General features: G+C 40.4%; 1 protein-coding gene and 1 long non-coding RNA gene across 3 annotated transcripts in view; one reads left to right on the top strand and one right to left on the bottom strand.

Moving 5' to 3' along the window:
• Positions 1–3,325, bottom strand: part of TARS1 (threonyl-tRNA synthetase 1) — a 212,162-nt gene extending 208,837 nt beyond the window's left edge. Inside the window, exons 1-2 of the mRNA XM_082241937.1 lie at positions 3,302–3,325; positions 724–774 (exon numbers count right to left, since the gene is read on the bottom strand). Coding sequence (XP_082098063.1) covers positions 724–750 — 27 coding nt within the window. The 5' untranslated portion in view covers positions 751–774; positions 3,302–3,325. The remainder of the gene's footprint in view (positions 1–723; positions 775–3,301) is intronic.
• Positions 3,326–5,442: 2,117 nt separating this feature from the next.
• Positions 5,443–26,141, top strand: part of LOC309514260 — a 61,558-nt gene continuing 40,859 nt past the window's right edge. For both annotated transcript variants that reach the window (XR_014211842.1, XR_014211843.1), the window contains exons 1-2: positions 5,443–5,710; positions 11,664–11,757. This is a non-coding gene — a long non-coding RNA (uncharacterized lncRNA). The remainder of the gene's footprint in view (positions 5,711–11,663; positions 11,758–26,141) is intronic.

The raw sequence follows: 26,141 nt of genomic DNA, 5'->3' as shown, positions 1-26,141 counted from the left end.
GTCAAAACTTGTAGCCTGCAGAATGCTGCCCTTGTGTGCATGTTTACTTGGAAGCCTCTTTGAATACTACGGGGCTTTCTGCCAGTTAAGTGTACACAGAGTAGCATGTACACTGACCTTAAACTGCATCTCCATGGAAAGAGGGACAATCCTTTGCTTCCTTCTTCAGCTTCAAACTTCAGGTTGCAAATGGCATCCTGCTGCACCCCTTGGGTGGTATATGCTGATGTTACCAAAGCAGTATGTATATAAGACTTCTAGAGTAGGTTTCATCCTGCTGTGCTGTGTGTTATTGCTTATACATACCATCCCGTCTTCTTTATACAATATAGCCGGTACTTAGGTTTATATGAAATTCTGGTGGAATGCACTGAGGCTTAGTTTGGCTGAAGCTGATGCAAACACCAACAAGATTTCAGGAATGTGTCAATGTGATTGCAGCAAAGAAAGACAGACAGAGAGATAGAGTAGGTACAATAGACACTGTAGTAGGTTCAGGAGGAAATGGAAATTATAGCAGAGTCTGTGGATGCATAGAAGATGTAAGGTTGATTAAATTCAACAGAATTTACTTCCAAATAAGTGTTCTTAGGGTATGGATGATTGAGTGACTCAGCACACAAACAGAAATGTGGCCAGAAAAGTTTCTCTCCAAAAATAATGTTTCTCACAGGAAAATAAAGTGTGTTAACAAAAGTGATAAAGAAACTGAAAAACACTCACCACGGGCTCCACCCAGATAAGCATCATAAATAGTCAGCTTCTTCTGTTCCTCTGTATTAGAAAAGGAAATCAGTCTCAAGTTAGTGCTGACAGTATTCTTGAACCCCTGTCTGGCACAAATAATTATATGTTCATTACTGATCTGCAGACCACAATCAGCAGTATTTAGTACAGCCCTGCTATCCACAAAACAACAGAGGATCAGGAATCAAAATCTGTGGCCATGTTAATTTGTACTTTAATAACTAGTCACGAGGAGCGAAGAAGGAGGAGCAATTAATTAAGTTTGTATTTAAAGGCAAAAATACCTAATTCACACTTTCCAAAACAATATGCAAACCAAAACACCGCCATCCTTCAAAATTCACACTTGCCCAAATGTTGCAATGCAGTTTTTCAGCCAAGCAATGTTTTCAAAAGTGCATACTTTATACTAAATAGTGCATATAAAAATAACACACAAAAATCCATTATAATAGGGAACTTTTTAAATTGCTCTGCAAAAAAAAATGTATATTAGACAAAATTGCTTACAAAAATGTGTATATTAGAATTTGCACTAAAATGATGAATTTTCATGCAGACTTTTTTAAAAATGCAAACTAATGTGGAAATGTAGAGATCTGAATTGAAGATTGGAGAAATGAGAAAGAAAGAGAAAGAAAATTAGCATATTCACCCATCTGAGTTTGAAGACCTTATACTTTGTGCTGGTCAATTATTTACTTTACTAAGAAAGTCAAAATATATATATTATTTCACATAAAAGAGAGATGTTTGTGCTTCACAAAAGGGAAAATGTGATAGTTTGAGACAAACCTCTACATTAATGTTTATATTAATACACACTTTATAAGATTTAGTTTTGGCAAATATGGCTCTGGAACATGATTACGCAAAAATTATAACAAATTATATATTCACTAATGAAAGTAATTATGAACCCCTGGCTCAAGCACTTTATGGGTAGCTGGCAATTCATTCAGGGTTTTCGTAATGGGCAGAGTGTCATTCTCCTTCAGGCTATTACTATGAATCATGGCAACAGCAGTCAACCAAAAGCCTTGGCTGTTCTATGACAATCTAGATCATAGCAACCATGTTTTCCAGAAAGGAGTCAATGGTGGGCTTCAGCAGGAGGAAATGACTATGAGTTTATGTTCACAGTCGGCTGTTCCAACCATTCCCTCACCCCTTACAGTTTCATGTCAGAGACTCAAGGGACAGATAGAAAGAGGAAAACACAAGCAAGGGGTGTCCATGTCTGCGAATTCACCTAGTACTGTATGTACAGTCTCCTACATCCTCAGCAAGAACTCAATCAGAATCTGAGGAGGAAAACCATGCTACACCAAGTAGGCTCTTTATCAATGGCTAACTTGACAGTCCCTCTGTGATTTACTGGGGTGGGAGGAGAGTCAAATGCAGCTTCATTCTCTTGCAGGAAGGAACAGAAAGCTCATGTGTTTCTGTTCTCCCACATCCCCATATTATTAAAACATACATCTCCGCCTTCCAAGAGATGTGCTGGCATGGGGAGTTTTGTATGTCTCCCTCTAATATAGTTATGGGAAATGCTTGAATTGTGTTTCAGATATTATAGGCTGTTATGTCCAAAGCGTTATTTGCCAAATTCCGAGAGGCTCTATTCAACCTATGATTAGAAGTACCCATAGTTGCCTCCTGCATACATAGTTTGCAACCCAGAGATTAATGCATTTGTACCAGTGAAATGAGAGGTAAGGCTCATTTCTTGGATCTCTCCTTCTCTGTCTGCTGAATGCCATACTTTGCCCTTGCTACTGCACAAGGACAAGTGGCAGGCAAGCAGCCATAGCAAAACAAAATCCCAGAAGACACTTGTGTCATTTCATTAGTTCAATTGTTCTGTGAATCCTCAATCTCTGGATTGCAAACTGGCAATCCTACATATCTGTGAAGTTCTGCTAAGCCTTGCTACTGCTATCTTAAAATCTCAGTATTGCACTGTATTAATTAACCAATTAAGATTCATATTCTGTCCTTCAGAAAGAAGTTCCAGGGTGGCTACTACACACTTGGCAACATCAAAATATCTATTCCCAACCCCAAGCCAACCCTGAGTTGGAAGAAGCAGCAGAAAATTCAGACCCGGTTCAAACTTTTGTGCAACAGCATAGTTGCTGCTAAATATCACTCACCCATGCTCAGGGCTCCAGATGGTTGTGGGTCTACCTCCCATGTGATCAGTCATCCTGCACAGGAAGTGGATTCAAACATTCTTCAGCTGCATGGAGCTCTGACCACAAAGAAATGATTTTCAGCAGCAACTATGCCACTATGCAAATGTTTAAATTGGGCCTAAGGAATCCCAGCTGAAGTCCTTGTTCTAACATCTCTTTTTAATTCCTTGTCACTGCTCAGTATTTCTGCCTATAATTATTTCCCCCATTTCTCAAGCCATTTCAGGCAGTGCCGAGGGAGAGAGAGAAATGCAGAGGGCTGTTTTACAGATTTGCTCTGGGGGTTGATAGTTTATTTATTTAAAATAACTGCCACATGGCATTCAAAGAGGCTTGGCAAGCTGGAAGTTACTCACCTACACTAGCATCAAGATGAATACTGTATATTAACTGTTGTGTTGTTCTTGTTCTGCAAAAAAACAAAGGGTAAATCTTCAGAACTATTGGCCATTTTACCAATGTTAATGAAATTAGCTAGATATAAAAGCACCCAAACAACTGTATATTGTTAGAATTTCACCACTGGACAGTTTTTAACGGATTTGTACTGTTTTTACAATAGTATACCATCTCAGACTTTGAAACTGCCCTGTTGCTAGAGATGTTCGTTAAACAGTGGCAGTTGTACAAATATGGACTGAACTTTTCCAAACACCTCCTCCCAGCCATTTTAGAACTTCATGTGCCAAATGTAACACTAAAATACACACATTAAAAAAACAACAGATGGTCATTAAAATCCTACACTGTTAAGCGGAGTATTTTCCGTGCACGCAAAGAAAAGTCATGATAATCAGGGAAAGTATAATTCAGCATGAAATGAAACAGCCCTCATTGACCAAGAGCCACAACACATTACAAAGCCCTGTCATGGAGATGCTGTCAAGAGGGGCCTTGCTATTGTGATGGATCTAGAACTGAACACCACCATCATGTTGCAAATCTGCAACCAACCACCAGCAGCTACAATGGGGAATGTGCTGTGGGTATATAATACAGGTGGTATTTCTAAATACTATGGTCTACTTGATGATCTGTCACCCATCAGAGAATAATTTTCAGTCAGCTCTGAAGCCCAGGGCAACAAAAGTATTGATTTTTGCTGGAAAGAGTAAATCCTAATTAAATTGTGGAGAGGGAGGATATGGTTGACATTTCAATGATGATGCCATTTCAACACTGCAAAAAAAATAACAAAACCCTATCTTGTACAAAGAGCACCAATCCCACAATAAACACATGTCTGGATGCACCCTAAGAGAGACCCACCATCTGGAGAGGAATTGATAAAGTTTGGCAGGTTGGCATAAATAATGGATGGTTAGTTGGACAAGCCAAAATGTGTAGTTCCCTTCCCCAAAACCAGTTCCCAAATTTTGTTGTTCCACCTGGCAGCTATCAGTGACAGAATGGCAGAGAAGTCCCCCCTCTGCTGCACTGACTGGAATCAGCTTTCATTCAGCTCCTCACCCCCCAAAGTCTCCTCCATGGCTTTTCTTCATGGTTATTATATCAAGTGAATATACATAAACTCTGCATCTCCTCTCTCCTGCCTGGCCCACCTCTATCTTCTCCAATCCTTTTTTTCCATTTAAGTTGTATCTATTTGATTTTGTATCATTCTTTGCATATCACTTAGCAGAATTTTCTCCTTCATAAATGAACAATGGGAGCAATTTCTGAGGCAATTTTTCCGAGGCAATATTTCAGTGACGCGAACACTAAGAGAAAGGTGTTTCTTTTATCTACTTAACAGAATTCACATACTGCTTAATCGACAGAAAACCTCTGTCATTTTTTTAAAAAGCATAAAAAAGTTGGGTGCTAATTTACTGCACTAAACTCTTTTCATTGAAGTTGTGCTACACTACAACCTGTTTAAATAGCACTGTACTTTTCTTTTGTCTCTATATTACCATAATGTCATTATATTATTATTACTTATTTATTTATACCCTGTCTTTTTTCCTGACAGGATTCAGGGCAGCTTACAGGTAAAAGTAAGAACCGCTGAAAACATAGAAAATGGAGTAATTAAAAACAATTAAGCATTTATAGAATTAAAACTATCTATCTAAATATGATTAAAATTAATAGCATACAAATAATCACAACGAAATGTACTCTCTGTTCCTCTCAGACACATGGGGAACGGATCAAGAGAAGGGAGCTTCCGTTCTATAAACAAGTGCAGTTCCTCAGCCTGAAATCCTCTAAAACTGTAAAGCCTTGAGAAGAAGAGTCCTAACACTCTGGATTATCAACACGAATATTATTATTATCATTATTTTTTATTTTTCATTTACTTATGCCCCACCTTGCTCCCTGACAGAACTCAAGGCAGTCTACATATAAACATGAGAACCATTAAAAATCTAGAAACCCACACACCCTACACCCAGAACTTTCTCAGAAAACTAATTTACGGAAGTCTTATGAAAAAGAGCAAGCTAAGGAAAGACAGACGTCACAAAACTGAACTAAGACACACCAAAAGGAAGGAAGGAAGAAAAGGAGGGAAAGGCGTCCATTGCAGCAGGCCTGAGACTGAGGTATTTTTTCACTCTTAGAAACACTGGGAAGTTGAATTCAGCAGTGCTGCTTTTCATGATCTTTCGCTATCAAAGGTGCTTCTCTGTTTCCCTTGGAAGGAAAAGACCAAACAAACCCCAAACCCTGGTTCATCATCTGTGTCAGGAGCTGGGTTACCAGCTGGCAGAGATGTTGGCTTTCCGTTTGATAGTTTTTCTCCAGCTTGGCATCAGGTATTTTGCTGAGTATACCACATACCTTCAGATCTGAGGAGGGTGGTGTGGTGTAATTTTTTTTTGCATGGAGCCTTATAACCCACTTTGATCCTCTGACCAAAATTATCCTGGCTCTGTCCTCGAACTGATAGGAAACCATCCTACTTCACAAACTGAACAGTTAATAAGTCCAATAACTGACCCAGCCCTTTTTTAAAATCACAGGTTTACAATCCAGGTCACGAAGCTTTGGAGCGACTCCTGTCTAAAAATCAAGGCAAACCTCCCTCATACTTATTATTTATTTTCTTCTAATTTTCTCCTCAGAATTGATGCATTTATTACTAATTTATTTATTACTAATTTCTCCTCAGAATATGGACGCTGGGCCTTGGGGAGCTGCTTCCTGGTTATCAAAAGCTTGCATTAGAGGCCTAGCAGAAAACCCCACTCCTTGGATTACAGGGTTGCCTCTGTATAGCTCCAATATGAACAATTTTTAAATCCCCAATTTGAGCAGAAAGTCAGGATTGCTCTTTTCCAACCTGCTGCTGTCACCTGTTCATACCTCACTGGTTGTGCAATGAGAGGCCTGGGGAAGGAATGGGGAGGAGGAGCCATGTTTCCCTCTTTCCTGCAGTGTATGCTTTTAAATGTCCTATTTTGATCTCAGCAACAAGGCTGCAACCCTGCTGCCTTGTTAAGCCCAGAGCATTTATATCCATTTTTTGTTTAAGGTCCTATTCCAATGTGAATTTGATAGTTCAGAAACAAGAGCCTGGAATGTTCTTCAATTCACTTCAACTCACCCAGAATAGGCATTCATACATTTATCTGAATTCATACATCGCAGTATGTATAAGAGAAATAACAAAACCCAAGTTAAAAGTAGTGATGCATTTATATGACCAAAGAGATTTACCCTCAGGATATCAACCAAGTCAGACTTCCTCCCTCTTTCCTAACTATGTTTTGGTGCGTCTTCTTAATACCATTCCCCTTTGTTTAGTGAACCTATACCTGCTGTTGCTTCCACTTTCCAGAGCAGACCTTTCCCCCCTGCATATCTTTGCTTTTTCTGCTCCCCTGTTCTCCTGCTCTGCAACCCAAACCCCTCCCTATAATTCTGGGCAACTCCTTTTTCCTTTTCCTGTGGTCTTTTCCATTTAGAGACATGGGTTCCTTGCTAATTTGGCTGAATACAAACTACGTATATGTTTAAAGGTAAAGGTAAAGGTACCCCTGCCCATACGGGCCAGTCGTGTCCGACTCTAGGGTTGTGCGCTCATCTCACTTAAGAGGCCGGGGGCCAGCGCTGTCTGGAGACACTTCTGGGTCACGTGGCCAGCGTGACGAAGCTGCTCTAGCGAGCCTGCACCAGCGCAGCACACGGAAACGCCGTTTACCTTCCTGCTATAAAGCGGTACCTATTTATCTACTTGCACTTAGGGGTGCTTTCGAACTGCTAGGTGGGCAGGAGCTGGGACCGAACAACGGGAGCTCACCCCGCCGCGGGGATTCGAACCGCCGACCATATGATCGGCAAGTCCTAGGCACTGAGGTTTTACCCACAGCGCCACCCGCGTCCCTTACATATATGTTTAAACTGCATTTAAACAACAGCACCCACCTGTCCCCCCCAAAAGTCAGAACCATAGTTCACCCTTCACAGAACTACAGTTCCCAACACCCTTAACAAACCACAGTTCCCAGAATTCTTTGGGAGAAGTCATGTGCATTAAATGTATGGGGTTACTCAACTCAGGCTCCACACAGGTGTAGTTAATGTAAGAGGTTTTATGAAACAGCATCTGCAGCAGTAGTTTGCCACATTAATTCACTTGTCCCCATGACTGAGTAAACTGACTTGGCAGCATGGACGATACAAAAGTACCTGCTTATCTGCTTGCTGTGGATATTACTGTTGGTGGATTAAAGTGTTCCATATACAGTACTTTTACAGTCAACAGTTATACATAATCAGTTTGGGAGGGGTTTTCCTTCTGCTAACTCTGCACCCTAAGATACCAAAGAGCAGCAGTGTTTTAAGGGAAAATACACAATGGAAAACTTAGATGGGGAAAAAATGACTCTTGGTCCACAGAGAAGTGTTAAATGTTGCCTCATTATATTCGAGGATAAGAGCCTACAGAAGTTTGGCAACTGTATGAAGAGATATGCAGCAGAGTCTCTCTAAATCTTTCTGAATGCGTAAATGACATGTAAAAGTGAGTTTTTATTGCACTTGGCACACTGCCTGAGGTCATAACACATTGCTTCCTTAGTAAATGTCTTTTCCCCCTAACCACAAAGATATACTTCAGACCTACCAAAACCCCCATAGGGAATAAGAACTGGGATTTCCCATTAAACAGACGGTGATCACTTCATAATGGATTGCTGGCAAGTTGCCAAGTCTACAGTATGACTTGCAAATGATTTCCCCAATAACTACCTTTTTCAGAAAAACAAAATCACTGTTTTGCTGTATGAAATGATTCACAATAACAGCAGCAGAATTAAACGTAGTGTTCAGGGTACGAGGGCAAGCAATAAGAAGAAAGGCCAGTCATTGTTGGGGGAAAGCATACCAACAGTTGGTGACTCACAAAGACCTGCTGTTTTTTCAGATGTTTGGAATCTCACATATGTGGAAGCAAGCTGCAATTGCTTGGGGCAGTGTTCCATGAACAGAACCATTTCCACTTGCACAGTGGGACTTCCCCCCTCCCCCCTGCACACTCACTACATCTGTTATGGGGTCCCTGCAACCCTCCAGAACAGATCTGGGGACAGACAAGCAGAGGAAAGGGGGGTGGAAGTCTTGTTGTGGTGGGCAGGCAGCCAGGTACACTTGCCCTGGACCTTGGAGGGCTTAGCCAGCCAAGGCACCGCACTAGGGGCCAGCTACATTTTTGAGTTTAGAACTTCATTCTAACTCCACTCTGGGCATCAGACAGGCTCAGCGCAGGCCTGAACAGAATACTTTCTACTTACGCAATTATTTACTTGAATACTGCCCTTGGTCAGATTGGAAAGGTGCCTTATACATGTGTCAAAGTCTCTTTAGTAGCAAGGAAAATGCTCATAATTATTATCAGCAGGTAGTAATAGAAATAAGGCTTTTTCATTAGAAAGTCTTTCGCCAGAAGGGGAGAACATGCAGTGTGCCGGCTCCACACACCATGTGGTTATGCATAGTGGTGATGGGAGCACATCAATCCTGAGGGTTTGCTCTCAGTGCATTGGCAATACCAAGCATATCATTTTAATGCTTCCTACAGGAATTAATATCCTTTACTTACATAGGAGTGTAAGTACATAGGAGTGAAGTGTACTTAAAGGAGATAACTTTGGGAAGGGGTTGGAACAGTTAAAACTCTACACTTGTTGGCTTCTGTTTTTCTGAGAGAAGGCAGCTTTCCCCCCTCCCCCTGGTCATGCTGAATACAGACCATTTACTTTGTCTTATATTGGATATGAGGGGCGCGAGTGGCGCTGTGGGTTAAACCACAGAGCCTAGGGCTTGCCGATCAGAAGGTCGGCGGTTCGAATCCCTGCGACGGGGTGAGCTTCCGTTTGGTCCCTGCTCCTGCCAACCTGGCAGTTCGAAAGCACATTAAAGTGCAAGTAGATAAATAGGTACTGCTCCAGCGGGAAGGTAAATGGTGTTTCCGTGCGCTGCTTTGGTTCGCCAGAAGAGGCTTAGTCATGCTGGGCACGTGACCCGAAAGCTGTACACTGGCTCCCTCAGCCAATAAAGCCAGATGAGCGCCGCAACCCCAGAGTCGTCCATGTCTGGACCTAATGGTCAGGGGTCCCTTTACCTTTATATTGGACATAATGGGAGCCACTGAAATTTTAACCTACTCTGACTAGCATCACCACACCCTTTCATCATCATAACTCCATTCCATTTCTTGGGCACTCTTGAGCATGCTCGATACAGTTCCTGCAGACCCTCTAAGTGTCCCTATTTTCCAGGGATGTCCCTGATGTAGAGAAGCTACCTCGGTTTCTGATTTGATCCTGAAATGTCCTACTTTTCCTTACGATGTCCCTATTTTCATTGGAGAAATGTTGGAGGGTATGGAGTTATCTGACCCCCGAGCTGTCTGAAAACAATCCTGTATAGGGAAGGTTTTTTAAACATTTAATGTTTCATTGTGTTTTTATATATGTTGGAAACTGCCCAGAGTGGCTGGGGCAACCCAGTAAGATGTGTGGGGTATAAATAGTATAATTATCACTATGGAATGGGACGTCCCTATTTTCATCAGAGAAATGTTGGAGGGGATGTTTGTGTTCATTTGCTTTGAGACCTACACAATGAAACATGAGATATATATATTTTTTATTATTATTAATTTTTGCAGAAAATTGTGCCCCAAGCTGCACAGGAATTACTGTCTAATCTTCAGTTCTTTCAGTTGCAAAATTCTTCTCTCAGCTGCCTTAAGTTTTCAAATGATCTTCACCCAATTAAGAAGATATAAAATGATGCCAAAAACTGCTAACAGAGAAATACATTTAAAGTCATTCACTTTTGTCAGCTTTTTTTTAAAAAAGACAGACATTTGTTCGCTTGTTTGCGGCTGAATAAATATATGAGCCACAGTGCGAGCAAGCTAAGAAAATCTAATACGTGTCTTTATAAGGTGTGAGTATGACATTGTAAACTGCCCTTCCTTTGCTGAAAAGCTGTAATTGGATTTTTATGTGGCTTGTTATTAAAATGTTTAGTCTGAGTAAGATGAAGGAAGAAGTGACTCTTTGCATGATCTGAAATTAAGCATGTAAAACATTTGGATCACATTTTCCCCTAGATGTATCTTGATATGGCCATGTTCTACTAAAGGCCAAGCGATGGAATGTTTTATTTCATATGATTTCTCTGCATTTGATTGACAGCAGATCAAAGTATGCACTGACCGCACCTACCCCATTGTAAAGCATTGAGCATGAGAGAATATGAAACTTGTGCCTGTGGTGCTAGAAGATTCTAATGACTAATTTGCACATGCAAACCTTGATATGAAGTTGCATACTGATTATGTCTAGTTTGTCAGTATTTTGGGGGAGGGAATCAGTCATATACCAGAAATTTAGGTTTGCACAATAGTTTAAAGATTGCTGTTGTCCAACCACAACAAATCCATGTTTTATTTAAAAAAATATTTGTTGCTGTTAAGAAGGTGACAGGAAAATGCATAGGAAATGTGGGATGACTGAATGATTAATGGACTGAATAATTAATAGGAAGATCAGAGAATCAGAATTGTAGAGTTGGAAAGAACCACAACGGTCATCTAGTCCAACCCCCTGCAATGCAGGAATCTTGCACCCAGTGTGGGGCTCAAACCCATGACCATGAGATTAAAAGTCTCATTGTTATGTACTGAAGTTCTCACCCTGGGCCAGCAGGGGGATACTGTAGATAGTTCAGGTCCACATATGCAAATAAGGGATCGAAAGTGACGTTCAGTGATTGGATAGTTACAGAAAATGGTTACTGTTGCGTTCTAGTGGAGCTCTATATAAGCAGGCTGGCTGAACCCTTCAGTTCAGTTCTGTTCTGGCCTGTGAATAAACAAGAGCTGTTTGAAGAATCGCTGTGTCATCTGATATGTTCACCCACAACCTAACTCTCATGTTCAGGTCCCGACTGAACTATCCCATTATAAACACCACATAAGAAAATCATGATGAATGCTCATTGTTGCATAACATCCCCACAAACAAATCAGAATGAATGATCAGTAAAGACAGGATATAGCCTAACCCCCACATAAGTTTTGTGCAAGCGAATCAGATCAGCTAATGGAAATCACTATCATATGACGAACATGCATGTGTGAACCCATCCCTATATTGGTTTTCCTTCACTCTGTTGGTCTTGCTTAGATGTAGAATTACTTCCACCCGCAGTCTGTCTGATGTTCTTCTCTGGTTTCCTCTTCTTCTCTTACAGCATGAGGCTTGGCAGTGTGAGACATCTGGCACTATCTGCTTGCTAGGACTGCGCTGTGCCTCCTTTCCTTTTGTTACCTGCTTGCGGCATACTGGTAAGGATTGTGTGAGTTAATCTTACTGTCTTGTAAAAATAGCAGACATTCCTGTGGTAAGCCAAGTACTAGTATTTATTAACTAGCAGAGGAAAGAAGATCTATATTCACAGGAACATGGGAAGCTGTCTTACACTGAATCAAATAATATATTCGTTCATTTGTATAATTCGTAACCCATCTACTTCACAGAGCTAACAAAATTTATTTATTTATTTAATGCATTTCTATCCCACCTTTAATGCATTTCTATCCCACCTTGCATTTTTTATTTAAAAAATGTATAAAACATTGAAACGAAACAGTATAATGAAATACCATTCCAATACTAAAACTAGCAGCCTTAGGGGGGAAAGGGGAAAAACTCAACACAAGAAATTAGCCAACCTTCAATAAATATACAATTAAATTTGAAAAAGAGCAGTATAGCAGATAATTTAAACATTAAAATTTAGCTTAAAATATTGGTGTTAATAAAAAGTCTGCCAGAAGAAAATTGTCTTCATCAGGGAGCCTGTTTGGGCTGAAGTATTGAGTAAGAGAGGATTGACTGCTAAACCATTCTAAGAACTGAGGAATATAGTGAAAAGCAGGGTCTAAATTCCTTAAATAAACAAATGAATAAAGTCCTGTAAAAATCCATTTAGATAAAAGTTGCTGAACCACGGGTCAACCACAGTCATCCTTAGAGAATATCAAGCTCTCTTAAGTCTGGTTTCTAAAAGATAACAATGTTGGGGCCTTATGGATCTGCCTAGGACAGATGGGTTGCCACCACTGAAATGGCGTTCTTCCTGGTGACCAACTGTCTAAGCTCTGAGACAGGGGTATCCGTAGAAGAGGTTCCCTTGGAGACCTACTAAATCCAAGCCTGAGGGACTTGATCATTGCTATAAGCCAGAGTTGTGGAACCTGTGGCCTTCTAGATGTTGTTGGACTACAGCTTGCATTTTCTCTCACCATGGTGGCTGGAGCGTCTAACAATATATGGAAGGCCACAGGTTCCCCATACCTATCACAAGACCTCTTTGCCAGGGCAAATTGTTTTGTTTCCAAGGTTATGCTGTTGCTAAGGGATTTATTTATTTTGCCAGAATTTTAACATTTTTGCAATGTTATGGGCTATACATTTAGAATGTTATTTTTATCCTAATCTTTTATAGTTGCTTGCACCCACCCTGAGCCTTCAGAATAGGGCAGGATAGAAATGCAAATAAATAAATACATCAAATAAACCCAGGCTCTTGTGCTGAGGCCGATTATCTGATGTTTGAAAGTACCTCTAAATACAATGACCACACACGTCTTTATTTACATAGTGCTGGTTATCCTTTATGGCTTCATATCCTGAATAGCTTTGAAACAGTCAGACTTAAAAGAAGCTGAATATTGGTTGGTTTGTGTGGAATTCTTTTGTGGTCCACCAGAATCCAAATCTGGCAGTTTTACGACATAATACTAGCTGTATCTGTCTAATCTGGCTTTTTGTGGGTCTGCAGCAATATCTGGGTGGTCATTTTAGCCCAAACAACATGATCAAATATTTTTCAGTGGTAAGGGATTCCATTTTTCCATCCAAGTTGCCTTCAGACATCCACTAAAAGCACATTCTCATCTGCCACAGTCAGCCTGATAACAACTGTGGTGTTGGTTTTTTAGATGGTGCATGGAGTGGATGAGTGAGTGGCAAAGCTGCCATCGATTGTTTTACCACCCAGTCAGACTTCAAGTTGCCACTGCTTTAAAATCTGAAAGCCAAGGGTGTTTCCAGACAGTTGTCATTTTCAAGGTGGGATTTTGTCATATACCAGCAAATTCAAATAAAGTTAATTATAGTGGTACCTCAGGTTAAGTACTTAATTCATTCTGGAGGTCCATTCTTAACCCTGGAACTGTTCTTAACTTGAAGCACCACTTTAGCTAATGGGGCCTCCTGCTTCTGCCACGCCACCAGAGCAAAGTTCTTAACCTGAAGCACTATTTCTGGGTTAGCAGAGTCTGTAATCTGAAGCGTATGTAACCTGAAGCATATGTAACCCGAGGTACCACATTTCATAGAATCATAGAACTGGTAGAGTTGTGTCATGGATCAGCCAAACACAGAGGGCACAGCAAAGGGTGCCAGAGCAGGCAGGGGATGCTGGGATGCCTCACGGGAGAAGGAGACTGGAACTGGGGGCGAGGATTAACCGGAAGAGGCTTGCTTGGGAACAGGGACTGACAGCAAGGGTGAAGAATGCCCTATGCTGAGTTGTCAGAATGAGGCAGATGTGGGAGACCCGGAAGAGGGCAGCAGCAGGGACTGGAGAGTGAGCACAGAACCGGTGGAAGAATTACTAGACGGGCCTGTGAAACAACTGAAAAATTATTGCTTCGAAAGAAAATATCATCTGTTTAAAGGCCCTAACTCTTCTTATATAGCCAGCAGCACAGCAGCTGGACACCCCCATAACACCTCCCCAAAAGCCAAGGTGTTTAGGAGGCAGAATTCGCTCCCTGCCCTGAGTGACTCTTCTAGCATCCACTGACTTCCAATAGCTGCTTCAGCACATCTGATGGTGTGCTTAAAAGCACATTCAGGTCCTTAGAGTCTTGATTCTCTAAGGGCAACTATGAGCAAGGTGACATAATTTCCTGCAAATCACCAACGAATGCTTTAATAAAGTAACAAATCCTGGACCAAATTTAGTCATTGCGGTTTTTTCCAGGCTCTTAAAACCCATGGGTGTTTGAAAGATTCCAAATGAGGACATAAATATAATCTAGCAAATCAAAAAGCTCCTTTCAGATAACACACACAGGCACACCAAAAACCCTATCGTCTTAAAGTACTAGAAACATTTAACACCACTGAATTGCTCTTTTGGGGAATGCAAGGGTTCACCAACAATTTTTGTACAATCAGTCTTTATTCCACAGTCAGGTGGTTCAGCATCTTTGAAATTTTGCTTGTTAGATCAGGTGTTCCACAGCTGTTTCCTCCACAGTGACTCACAGCAGCAGTAAAAAGTCTGTTTCCACAAAGCACAATCTAACGCCACAGAAAGTTACATCTGCACCAGACCTCTCTCCTTAAAATTTACCACTGTTGCTACAACCAATTCTGCTCAATTGGGTACATCATGGCATTTTTTAAGGCTTCTGATTCTACCACTGACCTGTTATACAAGCTTGAAAACAAGCAATATAACCAGACATTGTTCCAAAATTGACTTTAATTTGAGTCATGCCCCAACTTATTGAGATATTCTGGGGAAACTGATTGTCAGTAGGGCAGAAAACTCACAACTTTGGTCCATTGAGCAGCATATCTAGCTGCCAATACTAGGAAACAGCTGAGGAGGTAGGAAGGAACTGGGTTTACGCATTTACCAGCTGCCACCACCACATGGCAAGTAAAGGGAGGCCAGATTCAGGGGTTGCAAGTGGGGATGTTGTATAATGATAATTTGGCAATGTTCACCAGCAGGTTTCCATGGGGTTAATATATGCAGCTGTACTTATTAGGTTTTGTGTGTGTATGTTTTAAGGGACTGAACTTTTTGTGTTGCTCAGTATGCCACATTTTATCGGTGTGTGCTTCAGAGGAAAAAGAACCTCAGGCATAGCAGCATTTTCAAGCAGGAGGGCACATTGATCACGAGATAGCTTCCAGCTGCAAAATGTTTAGTGTTTTTCTGTATCTTATTCTTCTAGCGGAAAAAGCGCTTACATTGCAAAAAAAAAGGTAGCTCAGCCTAGCCTTCCTAATAAATCAGTACAAGAATAGAGCACCGTGTTCCCATCATTATCAGTTAAAAGCAATAACACAGTGTGGAAAAACCATCCCGCACAGAGTCACAGAGTTTATCATGATTGCTTCCTGATGGGAAGCTGGTATAAACAAAACAGAGCCCAAGGCCAATCAGAGACTAGCCTGGACGCTTGTTGCTGTAGGTATCAAAATAGGAAGTAAACAGCTTCAAAACAGTACTGAGAATCACTTCGAGGAAGTACTGTTTCCTTTTAGTGCACTTGCTAAATCTGCTTATCCCTTCTTTAGACTTTCCCCACTGCCAGCTTATTGAAGCCTGGTAAATCTCCAGCAAATCCACTTTTGTAAATGTAATTCCAAACTCCCTCCAACCATCTATTTCTTTAAATGTAAGTTCTCTCAGAGAACTAAGACTGGATCCACATCGCAGTCCCTTATATTTGCAAGGCAGCACTGTACTGAATGGTGTTTTGGTTTGGGGTTGATGTTTTCAAATACATTGCTGCTCATGGAGCACGTAATATGCCTGCATGCCACTGGGAAGCACAACAAAAGTGGGAGGATCTACCTAATGTTCAAAATGTCTTCTTTTTTTAACCCTGGTCTGTGCATGCACAACTGCACATTCAGACATGCACAGACAGTGGGTGTCTTTGCCCTCACCACACAGACACTTTTCTCTCAGCCACTAAGTGTCAATATTTTCTAGTACAGGTATGATATTACTCAGAGAGAAATAATGAGGATTTTTAAAGAGTTTGTTCGAGCAGGCAACAATATCCGGAATATAGAAGCACAAAGCTTCTAATTAACTATTGCATCTGTCTGAAAGCAGAACAAATCTTCTTTGATATCATATTGACTAGGACTAAAGAGTATCATACTGTTTACTGACATATAAAGGAGACACATTCCTTACAGTGCAGGATGCAGACTTGTTCAGATCATTATCTGAACACCACAAATCATGATAAATTGATGCAGAACAAAAGTTTGCAGCTACACCAAGTCTTATTTGCTTTGCATTGCCTGGAAGTAATGAGGTTTACCTAACTGATGTTCTGATATGAAGTGTCCACATATGTCAAGAGACTATGGCAGTGTCCAATTTTTAAAATAAATGATAAATAGATTTGAAGAGTCAGACCAGGCCCATGAATAATAGAACATATATCTGTGGAAAGGGTAACAGGAGTTTGTTTTAAATCACCAGTTCACTGTCATTCTTGAACAATAAATCTAATTATTTTGATGAGACACTAGTTTAAAGGTCTTTTTTGCAGTTGCTTTATTCATAAATCTTAATGTAATCTGAACAAAAAGGAGATGGCATCACAATAGACAATATTTTCATGCAACAGCCTTTCGATTTATGGCTACATAAGCCTCTAGAGTATGAAAAATCAAATGCTTTACATATGACATTGCCATAGCATTTCTTAAAGGAAATGATATGTGACCTTACCTCAGCAGGGGTAGGTAAAAAAATTTTTTACACTGCACCAAACTCACTATGTCTTTTTTAATTGCTTATTAAAATATGTGTATACTACTATTTTTTAAACAAACAAACAAAGTGGTTTACAGCAACCATGTAAAAAAATTAAAATCAGAGATCAACAAGCTTTAACAGAAAGATACTTATCTTAATTGCCTGCATAAGCTTTGCGGCATAAAAGGTTTTTAGCAGAGTGGGCAGCTGATTTTGGACACCTTGAAAGGACTTAGACCTTGAAACTTATTATTGTATTTTTAAACTGATTGTGTTGTATTTTTTTCTGTTAGGCAGGGGGAGATTTTCTGTCTTGGGTGCCAAAATAACATGGCTGGCCTAGGGTATCCAGATACTACTATGTGCCCTGACTTGTCTTGGCCAGACACAGCTGTAGTTCTTTCTTAGCCTAGCTATTTAAGATTGTTCTAGGTGGAGATCACAATTTTTAAAGGAGATTATTTTGCCTTGTCAATTTCACTGAATATTTCCTGTGAATACATGCACTTTTTGCCCCCCACCCAATGTTCTCTAAACAAACATCAGATGGAGCAATTGCTCTAGGATTGTGACGCTTCAGACTGCTAGAATCCAACTAAATGGGACCAATCTGAGTTTTGAAGGGAAGGAAACAAAACAGAACAAGACCCAAGTTTCTTCCACCACCGCCCCCTTATTTTAAATAATCACTACCATTTTTGTCTGCTAGTTTCAACCACTGAAGGGAAGCAACAAAAGCCTTGGTCAAGGCTCAAGAACAACTCAAAGTAGCCTGTTGTGACATGTTTCAAAATGGAAGAATCCACCCTTTGTCTGTGTTGAAAATACAAAGACAGTATTTGCTTTTGTTCCACTGCTCCAGCCACATTTGCCAATAACATAAAAAAAACCCCAAATGAGAGACAGGAATCTTTTACGGACAAAGACTGTGTATATGTGTGTATCCTTTTTCTACTCCGAGAGACGTCATAACAATTTTATGATGCGGCTAAAGAGAATCCCTGGCTTGTTTTGGTTAGGATACAGAAATTCCTTGCATAACACAGTGATTAACCAACTTGGCGAAGAATTACTCAACACAAACCCTGACCCACATGTGTGAGAAATAAGCATTCCATGCCACCTCCGCATTATTAATTGTTTTCTTTTCCATAACAGACAGCATTAAACCCTTAAAATTTCCAAATTAAAGTACTTCACACACAAAAGAGGTTGCATGCCCATGCAACTTGTTTTTGTTTAAAAGGAGACAATGCGAAGTATGCAACTTAATTTCTAAGTCTTAAATGTACTTGTTTTCAAGTTTTCAATTTGTTGTACAGTGAGGCTCTGTTCAAGGCCCTTCTTTGGTGAAGCAAAATCTGTTTGGTACACAACATGGGGCATTCTTGGTTGTGGCCCTGCTGTGCACCATCATCAGGATGAAAGAAAACATTGTAAGTCTCTTATTTAGGCTGGATTTCAAATATTGGTAGTTTTTATAGTAGTGATTCTTTTTTTAAAAAAGATTTTCTTTGAATTGGATTCCAACAATGATGAGCTGAAAGAAGCTGACAAAATAGAACTCGCTTGCTGCTTCCTCCACACTCCAGTCCCCTGAAAAGCAATTCACAAAAGGTGCTTCTCTGATTTTGGAGAATTGACTCTCCCTAAGAAGCCTCCATGCCCCATCCCATGCCATTTCAGTGGGCATCTGGAACAGTTTTTCAGCAGTGACTCTGAGCTTTTATTTAAAAACTAAACTAAACTCTAGCCCTTCTAGAAAGAAAGTTATGAAGCACAAAGTTTTGGGGAGATATCCTTCTAATTGCAGCCTGGACGTTTCTGCCTGTTGGCCAATGAAAGAAGTTGGAGGTGTGATTGAGAAGTGGTATGCTGAATTCCACCCATGGCTACGCTGTTTCAGCAGGCACTAAATAGGTTCTAGCAAACCACTTTAGTATTAATTAGATGAGGGATGGGGACCCTGTGGCCCTGCAGATGTTGCTGGACTTCAGCTCCCATCATGCCAATGGTCAGGCTGTGAGTCATCTGGCGAGCCAGAGGGTCCCAATCCCTCAACTAGATTGTGAATCAACTTATAAGTGAGCAAATTCACTGCTTCTACCACCCCTTTCTTTCTCTCCCTCTTTTTGCTGAAGCAGTATAGTGGTTGGTTACTCAGAGAAACCCTTGCTGGAAACCAAAGAGAAAAGTAAATGAGGCTTGGCAATTGGAGGGTGCAATTTCATGCTTGAGCTCCAGAGCTCTGCTCTGTGCAACTAGCTGTACAGCTTTACTGTGTGTCTCCTGGGCTCTCTTGAGAGGTAGTCAGGGCTGAATAACCACCTTTCTTTCTGACTTTTTCAAGTTGGCCCATTTGTTTTTGCTCCTGAAGTGTTCAGGAAGGGATGTTCTGCTCCATTTGTTACAAACTAGGTGAAAAGAAAAGTCAGGTAGAGGAGCTTTAGAAACGGAAAACATCTCTTCATAGACAAGAGAATGCCTCTTCACATTCCTGAAACTATTGTTCTTCTCTTTGGGTTTTGCTTATGCTTAAATTTTCCATGTGATGTCACCAGATGCTGAAGAGGCCAATTAAAAATTAATTGTAGATCTAGCTTCTTCTAGTGTGGTGTGATGGTTAAGTGTTGAGCTTGGACCTGGGAAACACAGCTAAGAAGCTCACTGGGTGGCCTTGGGCAAATCACTAGGTTTCTCTCTCTCAGCTGAAGCTACTTCACATTCATCAGGCTCAAATGCCACCCTGAACTTCTTGGAGGAAGGTGGTGTGGAAACACAAATGTAATAAATAAATAGCATGTGCTCAGCTAGGAGGCCCAGCTTGGTGGTTGCTTTTGTTGACAGATGTCTACAGTCAGGGCTACACACTCTGTGTAAAGGGGAATGAAATATCCAGCAACTTCAATCTCAACCAAAGCTGAAGTCTGCCACTTGCAGAAACTAAAAAAATGGGCATCATTTGTTTATTCTGCACAAATTATTCTAATGGTGAGGAGAGGCTAGGAGAACGTAGAGAAAGCCTTGATCCTGAATGTCACCAGCCATCAACCAAACACTTTAAATTCATCTTCATAATCAGAAGTTATGCCCCTCCCCTGCAGCTACACCCTGAAAACACTTGCATAATTATATAGAGTGATATAAGTTTTACTCAGAGTAGAGACTGTTAGTTTCAATGCATCTTCCCTGAGTAAAACATAGTTCAAATATCACCCCTTGTATTTGGAACTTGTATGTTTAAAAGAAAGATATCCCCTGAACCATAACTGCAACATTTATTTGTTTGCTTGCTTCTTTGTTTGAGTGATTTTATTAGCCACTGTTGCAACCAACATACCAAAACACTCAGCTAGAAGATGCAAGGGCAGAGCAATCTTAATGAGATTGGAGGGGAGGTTGTTCCTTGGCAGACAAAGCATCAATTTCTAATCCCTGCCAGCTTGCACCAGCCACGATAGAAGGATGGCAGCAACTTGTTCCTTTTTTCCTGCAGGGGATGGGTGCTTCCTAATTTTCCTCCCAAGAACTTCAGTGAGGGGGAAATTAACCATGCCAGCTCCAATAATTTTTTTCCCCAGTTGGTGGTGAGAGCTTATGAGGGGAACAGGAGGGCTTTGGATCCTACCAATCCAAGATCCATTTGATCCACAGTAGGATGGACTCCCTTGGAAGGCTGTGGACTCTCCTTCCCTCGAGGTTTTTAAGCAGAGGTTGGATGGCCACTTGTCATACATAGATGCTTTAGCTAATATTCCTGCATTGCAGGGGGTTGAATGGTGTCCCTTAGGGTCCCTTCCAACATTAAAATTCTATGATTCTATGATCCCACCATGTCCCCAACATCTCCCCTTTTCAGCCCCTATCACCATTGCAGCTCCAGTGGCAGAAGAGTAATGGGAACTCTTATTATTTACATCATCATCATCATCATCATCATTATTATTAAATACATTTGTATACCACCCCTCATCCATAAATCTCAGGGCAGTTCACAACATAAAAATTCTACAGCTGTAGGGATGAGGTCTCTGACCACAGAAAGGGAGCCCCATGGCATCTCACAGCCCCTCCACCACCTTTCCAAGGAGTATAAGATTGCTTCATAAAATACTATAAAATGAGTTATTAAAATATGTTTATAGGTTTTTATTCACCATCTGTTGAAGCTGGAACAGTCAAGCCATGACAGATACCACAGCTGGAAATGTTCATTTTTAAAAACAAAATGACGATAGTCTTTCACTTTTCTTTTTCAATTATAATTCATCCTGCATCGGTGATAAACTGATAAGAAAACAAATTTCCTTTAAGTTTCTGAGTAATAATCTCAAACTCATGGTCTTCATTTCACTCTAAAGCTATTGCCTTGGGCAAAAGGAATAGCTGAGAAAGATGAGCAGGAAAGCTCTCCAAACAAGCACTGATTAAAGCAGAAATTAAAAAGAAAGTATTATAGCAACTGGTGCCATCTAGCTGCCATGTAAGCAACTGGTTATATTTAAGCAGAGAAAGATTGTGACGGAAATATAGTAAAAGTCTTCTTAGATACAGAAATGCATATTCTAACATGCTAAGGAGATTTTTAATGAAGATGGCCATGGTACAGACTCTGCAAGTAAGCAGCTGCGATGTCATGATGTCATGCCAACTGCTGAAAGACTGAAGCTCCAAATAACAGAATGTTCACAAACGGGCCATCTTCTTTGACAGAAGTGAACAACCAGTTTGGCTGGGCAAAGACAGGATGTACAGAGTGGAGGAGCTGTATTGACATGTAGGTAGTATGGACAGGTTAAGACTTAGAAAGTTGTCAAGGCCAAGAATCACTGGAACATTGACATGGCCAAGAATCGGTGTGTTGATTGAAGTAATGGAACCAAGTAGGTAATAGGTTTGCAGAACGATGGACCTGAGTGAATGTGATGGGGATGTCTACCATAATGGGACAAAGAAACATGTAAGACTCTGTGCCACTGACTGAATGGAAGTACACATGCAAGCCTGGAGACAGTGAGTGAGGAAACTATGAGGGATTACATTTGCATGGTTCAGACCCTGAATTCTGTCTTGTGTGACCTCTGCTGTTATCGCAGTACTCAGACTGGGCAATTATAAGGAGAAGGTGAGAATGCCAAAGTATTATATTACAAATTCACAACTAAAAGATCCGCATTGGCAAAGCTGGAATTTACAAGGGGCCAAAATACCAGAGAGAAATTAAGCTGGCTGCTGGCAACAATTATGCAGGCTCTATTCTTTCACTAGGACGTGGGTGGCGCTGTGGTCTAAACCACAGAGCCTAGGGCTTGCTGATCAGAAGGTTGGCGGTTCGAATCACCGCAACTGGGTGAGCTCCTGTTGCTCAGTCCCTGCTCCTACCAACCTAGCAGTTCAAAAGCATGTCAAAGTGCAAGTAGATAAATAGGTACCGCTCTGGCGGGAAGGTAAACGGCATTTCCGTGCGCTGCTCTGGTTTGCCAGAAGCGGTTTAGTCATGCTGGTCACATGACCCAGAAGCTGTCTGCAGACAAACACCAGCTCCCTTGGCCTATAGAGCGAGATGAGCACCGCAACCCCAGAGTCGTCCACGACTGGACCTAACGGTCGGGGGTACCTTTACCTTTATTCTTTCACTAGTTGATCTCAGTGTCATCTTTAGTCTTTTCTTATCCTGTTCATGTGTTCTAAGCCCAACATGTCAACAACAGTGTGGTGGCTTTTCTTGTCTGATCTTGTTCAGATGTCTTTGAAGCCCACCACCATACAGTATATGCAGCACATGTTTATAGCACAGCACAGCATTTACCAGTAACTCCCAGGTGGACAATGTGGCTCAGCAGAGTGGGCGGAAAATTAGCATAGGAATGTCTGAAAATTCCAGGCATTGCTGACATTCATATCTGTCTCCATACCTAACACCAGAATGCAGACTGGCCAAGGCATGGCTTAGAAATGTGTCAGAAAACAGAGAGATGTGAGAAGAAGCCCTGTTAAAAGTGTTTGACTTTTGGCTCATCCAGAAGGGTCAGGGTTGGGATTCCCAGAGTAGAGATCAGTAACACTGTTTTGGATTTAGCATATATATTAAGTAAAAGTTCTCAATGAATGCATTGTTTTGTATGCCTCCCTAAGCAGTAAAAAATGCTTTTCATGGTTACTTTCCTTTGGAGAGAGCACTGGACACAGGCTGCAAGTCTAATATGTCTACTCGGAAGTAAATCCCACTGAATTCAGTGAGAGTTATTCCCAAATAAGTGGGGTTAAGATTACAGCCTCATTTATGATTTTGTATTTTGTGTACTGTAGTTATTGTATGCCACCTCAACTATACTTAAGTGAATAAAAATGAGAAATAGATTATTTTAGGATGCGGAGAAAGCCTTTGACAACATTTCGTGGAGTTTTATGAAAAAGAATCTTCATGGGATGGGGGTAGGACAAGGATTTGAGAATGGTATAGGTGCAATATACTCTGAACAAAAAGCTAAGTTGATTGTAAACAATGTAATAACTGAGGAACTTAAGATAGAAAAAGGAACACGACAGGGGTGCCCAATTTCCCCATTGCTTTTTATTTCGGTCCTGGAGGTGTTGCTGAACATGATTAGAGAGGATCAGCAAGTTAAAGGTGTAAAGGTCGGAGTTAAACATTATAAGTTGAGAGCGTTTGCAGATGACCTTGTATTGACCTTGCAAGAGCCAAACACTAGTACAAAAAGAGTGTTCGAAATAATCCAACAATTTGGACAGGTAGCTGGATTTAAATTGAATAAACAAAAAACTAAAGTCTTAGGGAAAAACCTAACAGACATGGAGAAGAATAAGTTTCAAGAAGAGACAGGTTTGATGGTGGTTAAGAAGGTGAAATATCTAGGGGTTAATTTAACATCTAAAAACTTGAATTTGTATAAGGACAACTATGAAAAATGTTGGTCAGAAATTAAAAAGGATCTAGAAATATGGTCAAATTTGAGATTGTCAATGTTAGGCCGAATTGCAGTGATTAAGATGAATGTATTGCCTAGAATGTTATTTTTATTTCAAACTTTGCAGATTATTGACAAGATGGACTGTTTCAAGAGGTGGCAGAAAGACATTGCGAAATTTGTCTGGCAGGGCAAAAAGCCCAGAATAAAATATAAAATATTAACAGATGCAAAAGAAAGAGGGGGATTTGCCCTGCCGGACTTAAAATTGTACTATGAAGCAGCAGCATTCTGCTGGCTGAAAGAGTGGATGCTCCTCGAGAATACAGATATCTTGGATTTAGAAGGTTTCAATAATGCATTTGGTTGGCATGCATATCTATGGTATGACAAAATCAAAGTGCATAGTGCCTTTAAAAATCATATTGTAAGGAAAGCGTTGTTTAATGTTTGGATGAGATATAAAGATCTGTTGGAAAACAAAACCCCTAGATGGTTGTCACCTTTAGAGGCTAAGGCCCACAAGAAAGTCAATATGGAGGTCGGATGGCCAAAGTATTGTGAGATTTTAGAACAGGATGGAGAGAAACTGAAATTAAAGAGCCATGAAAAACTAAAACCCAAAGTACAAGATTGGCTCCACTATTATCAAATAATGGAGGTTTTTAAACAAGACAGGAAAACTGGCTTCCAGGTGGAAAAATCAAAACTTGAGACAGAATTGTTAGAACCCAATACTAAGAATTTGTCAAGAATGTATAACCTGCTGTTGAAATGGAATACACAAGATGAAACAGTTAAATCAGCTATGATTAAGTGGGCACAGGACATTGGTCATAATATTATGTCTGCTGACTGGGAAAGGTTGTGGAACACCGGTATTAAATTTACGGCATGTAATGCTTTAAAGGAAAATGTGATGAAAATGATCTATAGGTGGTACATGACCCCAGTTAAGCTAGCAAAAATTTACCATTTGCCTGATAACAAATGTTGGAAATGTAAGGAAACTGAAGGTACTTTTTATCATCTTTGGTGGACATGCCCGAAGATTAAGGCTTTCTGGGAAATGATATATAATGAAATGAAAAAGGTATTTAAATATACCTTCCTTAAGAAACCAGAGGCCTTTCTCTTGGGCATTGTCGGCCAATTGGTGTTAAAAAAGGATAGAACTTTTTTCATGTATGCAACAACAGCAGCAAGAATACTGATCGCAAAGTATTGGAAGACACAAGACTTACCCACCTTGGAAGAATGGCAGATGAAAGTGATTGACTATATGACACTGGCGGAAATGACGAGCAGAATTCGTGACCAGGGAAAGGAGACCGCGGAAGAAGACTGGAAGAAATTTAAGATTTATCTTAAGGACTATTATAAACTTGATGAAGCTTAGAATGTCGAGATTTTACAGAGAGAAAGGGTTGCAGTAATATAAGATTAGACTAAGAAAGGACTATGATGAATTAGGACGGGAAAAAACATTTACAAGTTGCTATAAAAATTTGGACATGAGGATGCAGAAAGGGGAGGTATGGGGAAGTCCGAGGAAAGAAGTTTATGAAAGGACATTATGAAATTATATTTGTTTGTTTGTCTGTTTTTTTTATGTTTGTTTGTTATAAAAACTTTTGTAAAACCAATAAAAATTTTATAAAAAAAAAAAAGAGAAATAGATTATTTTAATCACTAATAAATAAGATATTGGTAATTACAGGCCACTATCAGGGCTGAGTCACAATGTCTCAGAAAATAGTATTTGGATAAATTATCTGGTAATTTCCTTGTTAAGGCTCCCTGCCCCACCAAACTGTTGCATGGAGAAGGGGGGACATTTTTCAGTGAGCCCTAGCCTCAATGCAGCTAGCTAACATTAAATGTACTTAACCCCATTCTCATCATAGCCTTAAGAGCACCCTTAGCTCTGTACTAGACAGTGATCCAGAGCATTCTATAATATCTGTTTATGTATAAAGATATAGGTAGAACACAGTAGAGAATGGAGAGAAATTTAATTCAGTTTATATTTAAAGGTGAACCTAATCTGCATCTTCGAAAACAATATGTGAATTGAAACACAAACATACTTCTCTGAATTTTGCAGTGTAGTTCTCCAGCGAAGTTGTTGGTCTCATCCTTCTGTTTTGAGAGACGGTATGCCTCTGGGGGTGAAGTCAAAGTACTACATCAGCAACACCAAAGTGAC

Source organism: Podarcis vaucheri (assembly GCF_965113315.1).
Source record: "Podarcis vaucheri genome assembly, chromosome: 11".
Taxonomy (NCBI): domain Eukaryota; kingdom Metazoa; phylum Chordata; class Lepidosauria; order Squamata; family Lacertidae; genus Podarcis; species Podarcis vaucheri.
Note: the sequence above shows the minus strand (reverse complement) of the source record. Positions and strands in the feature narration are given on the sequence as shown.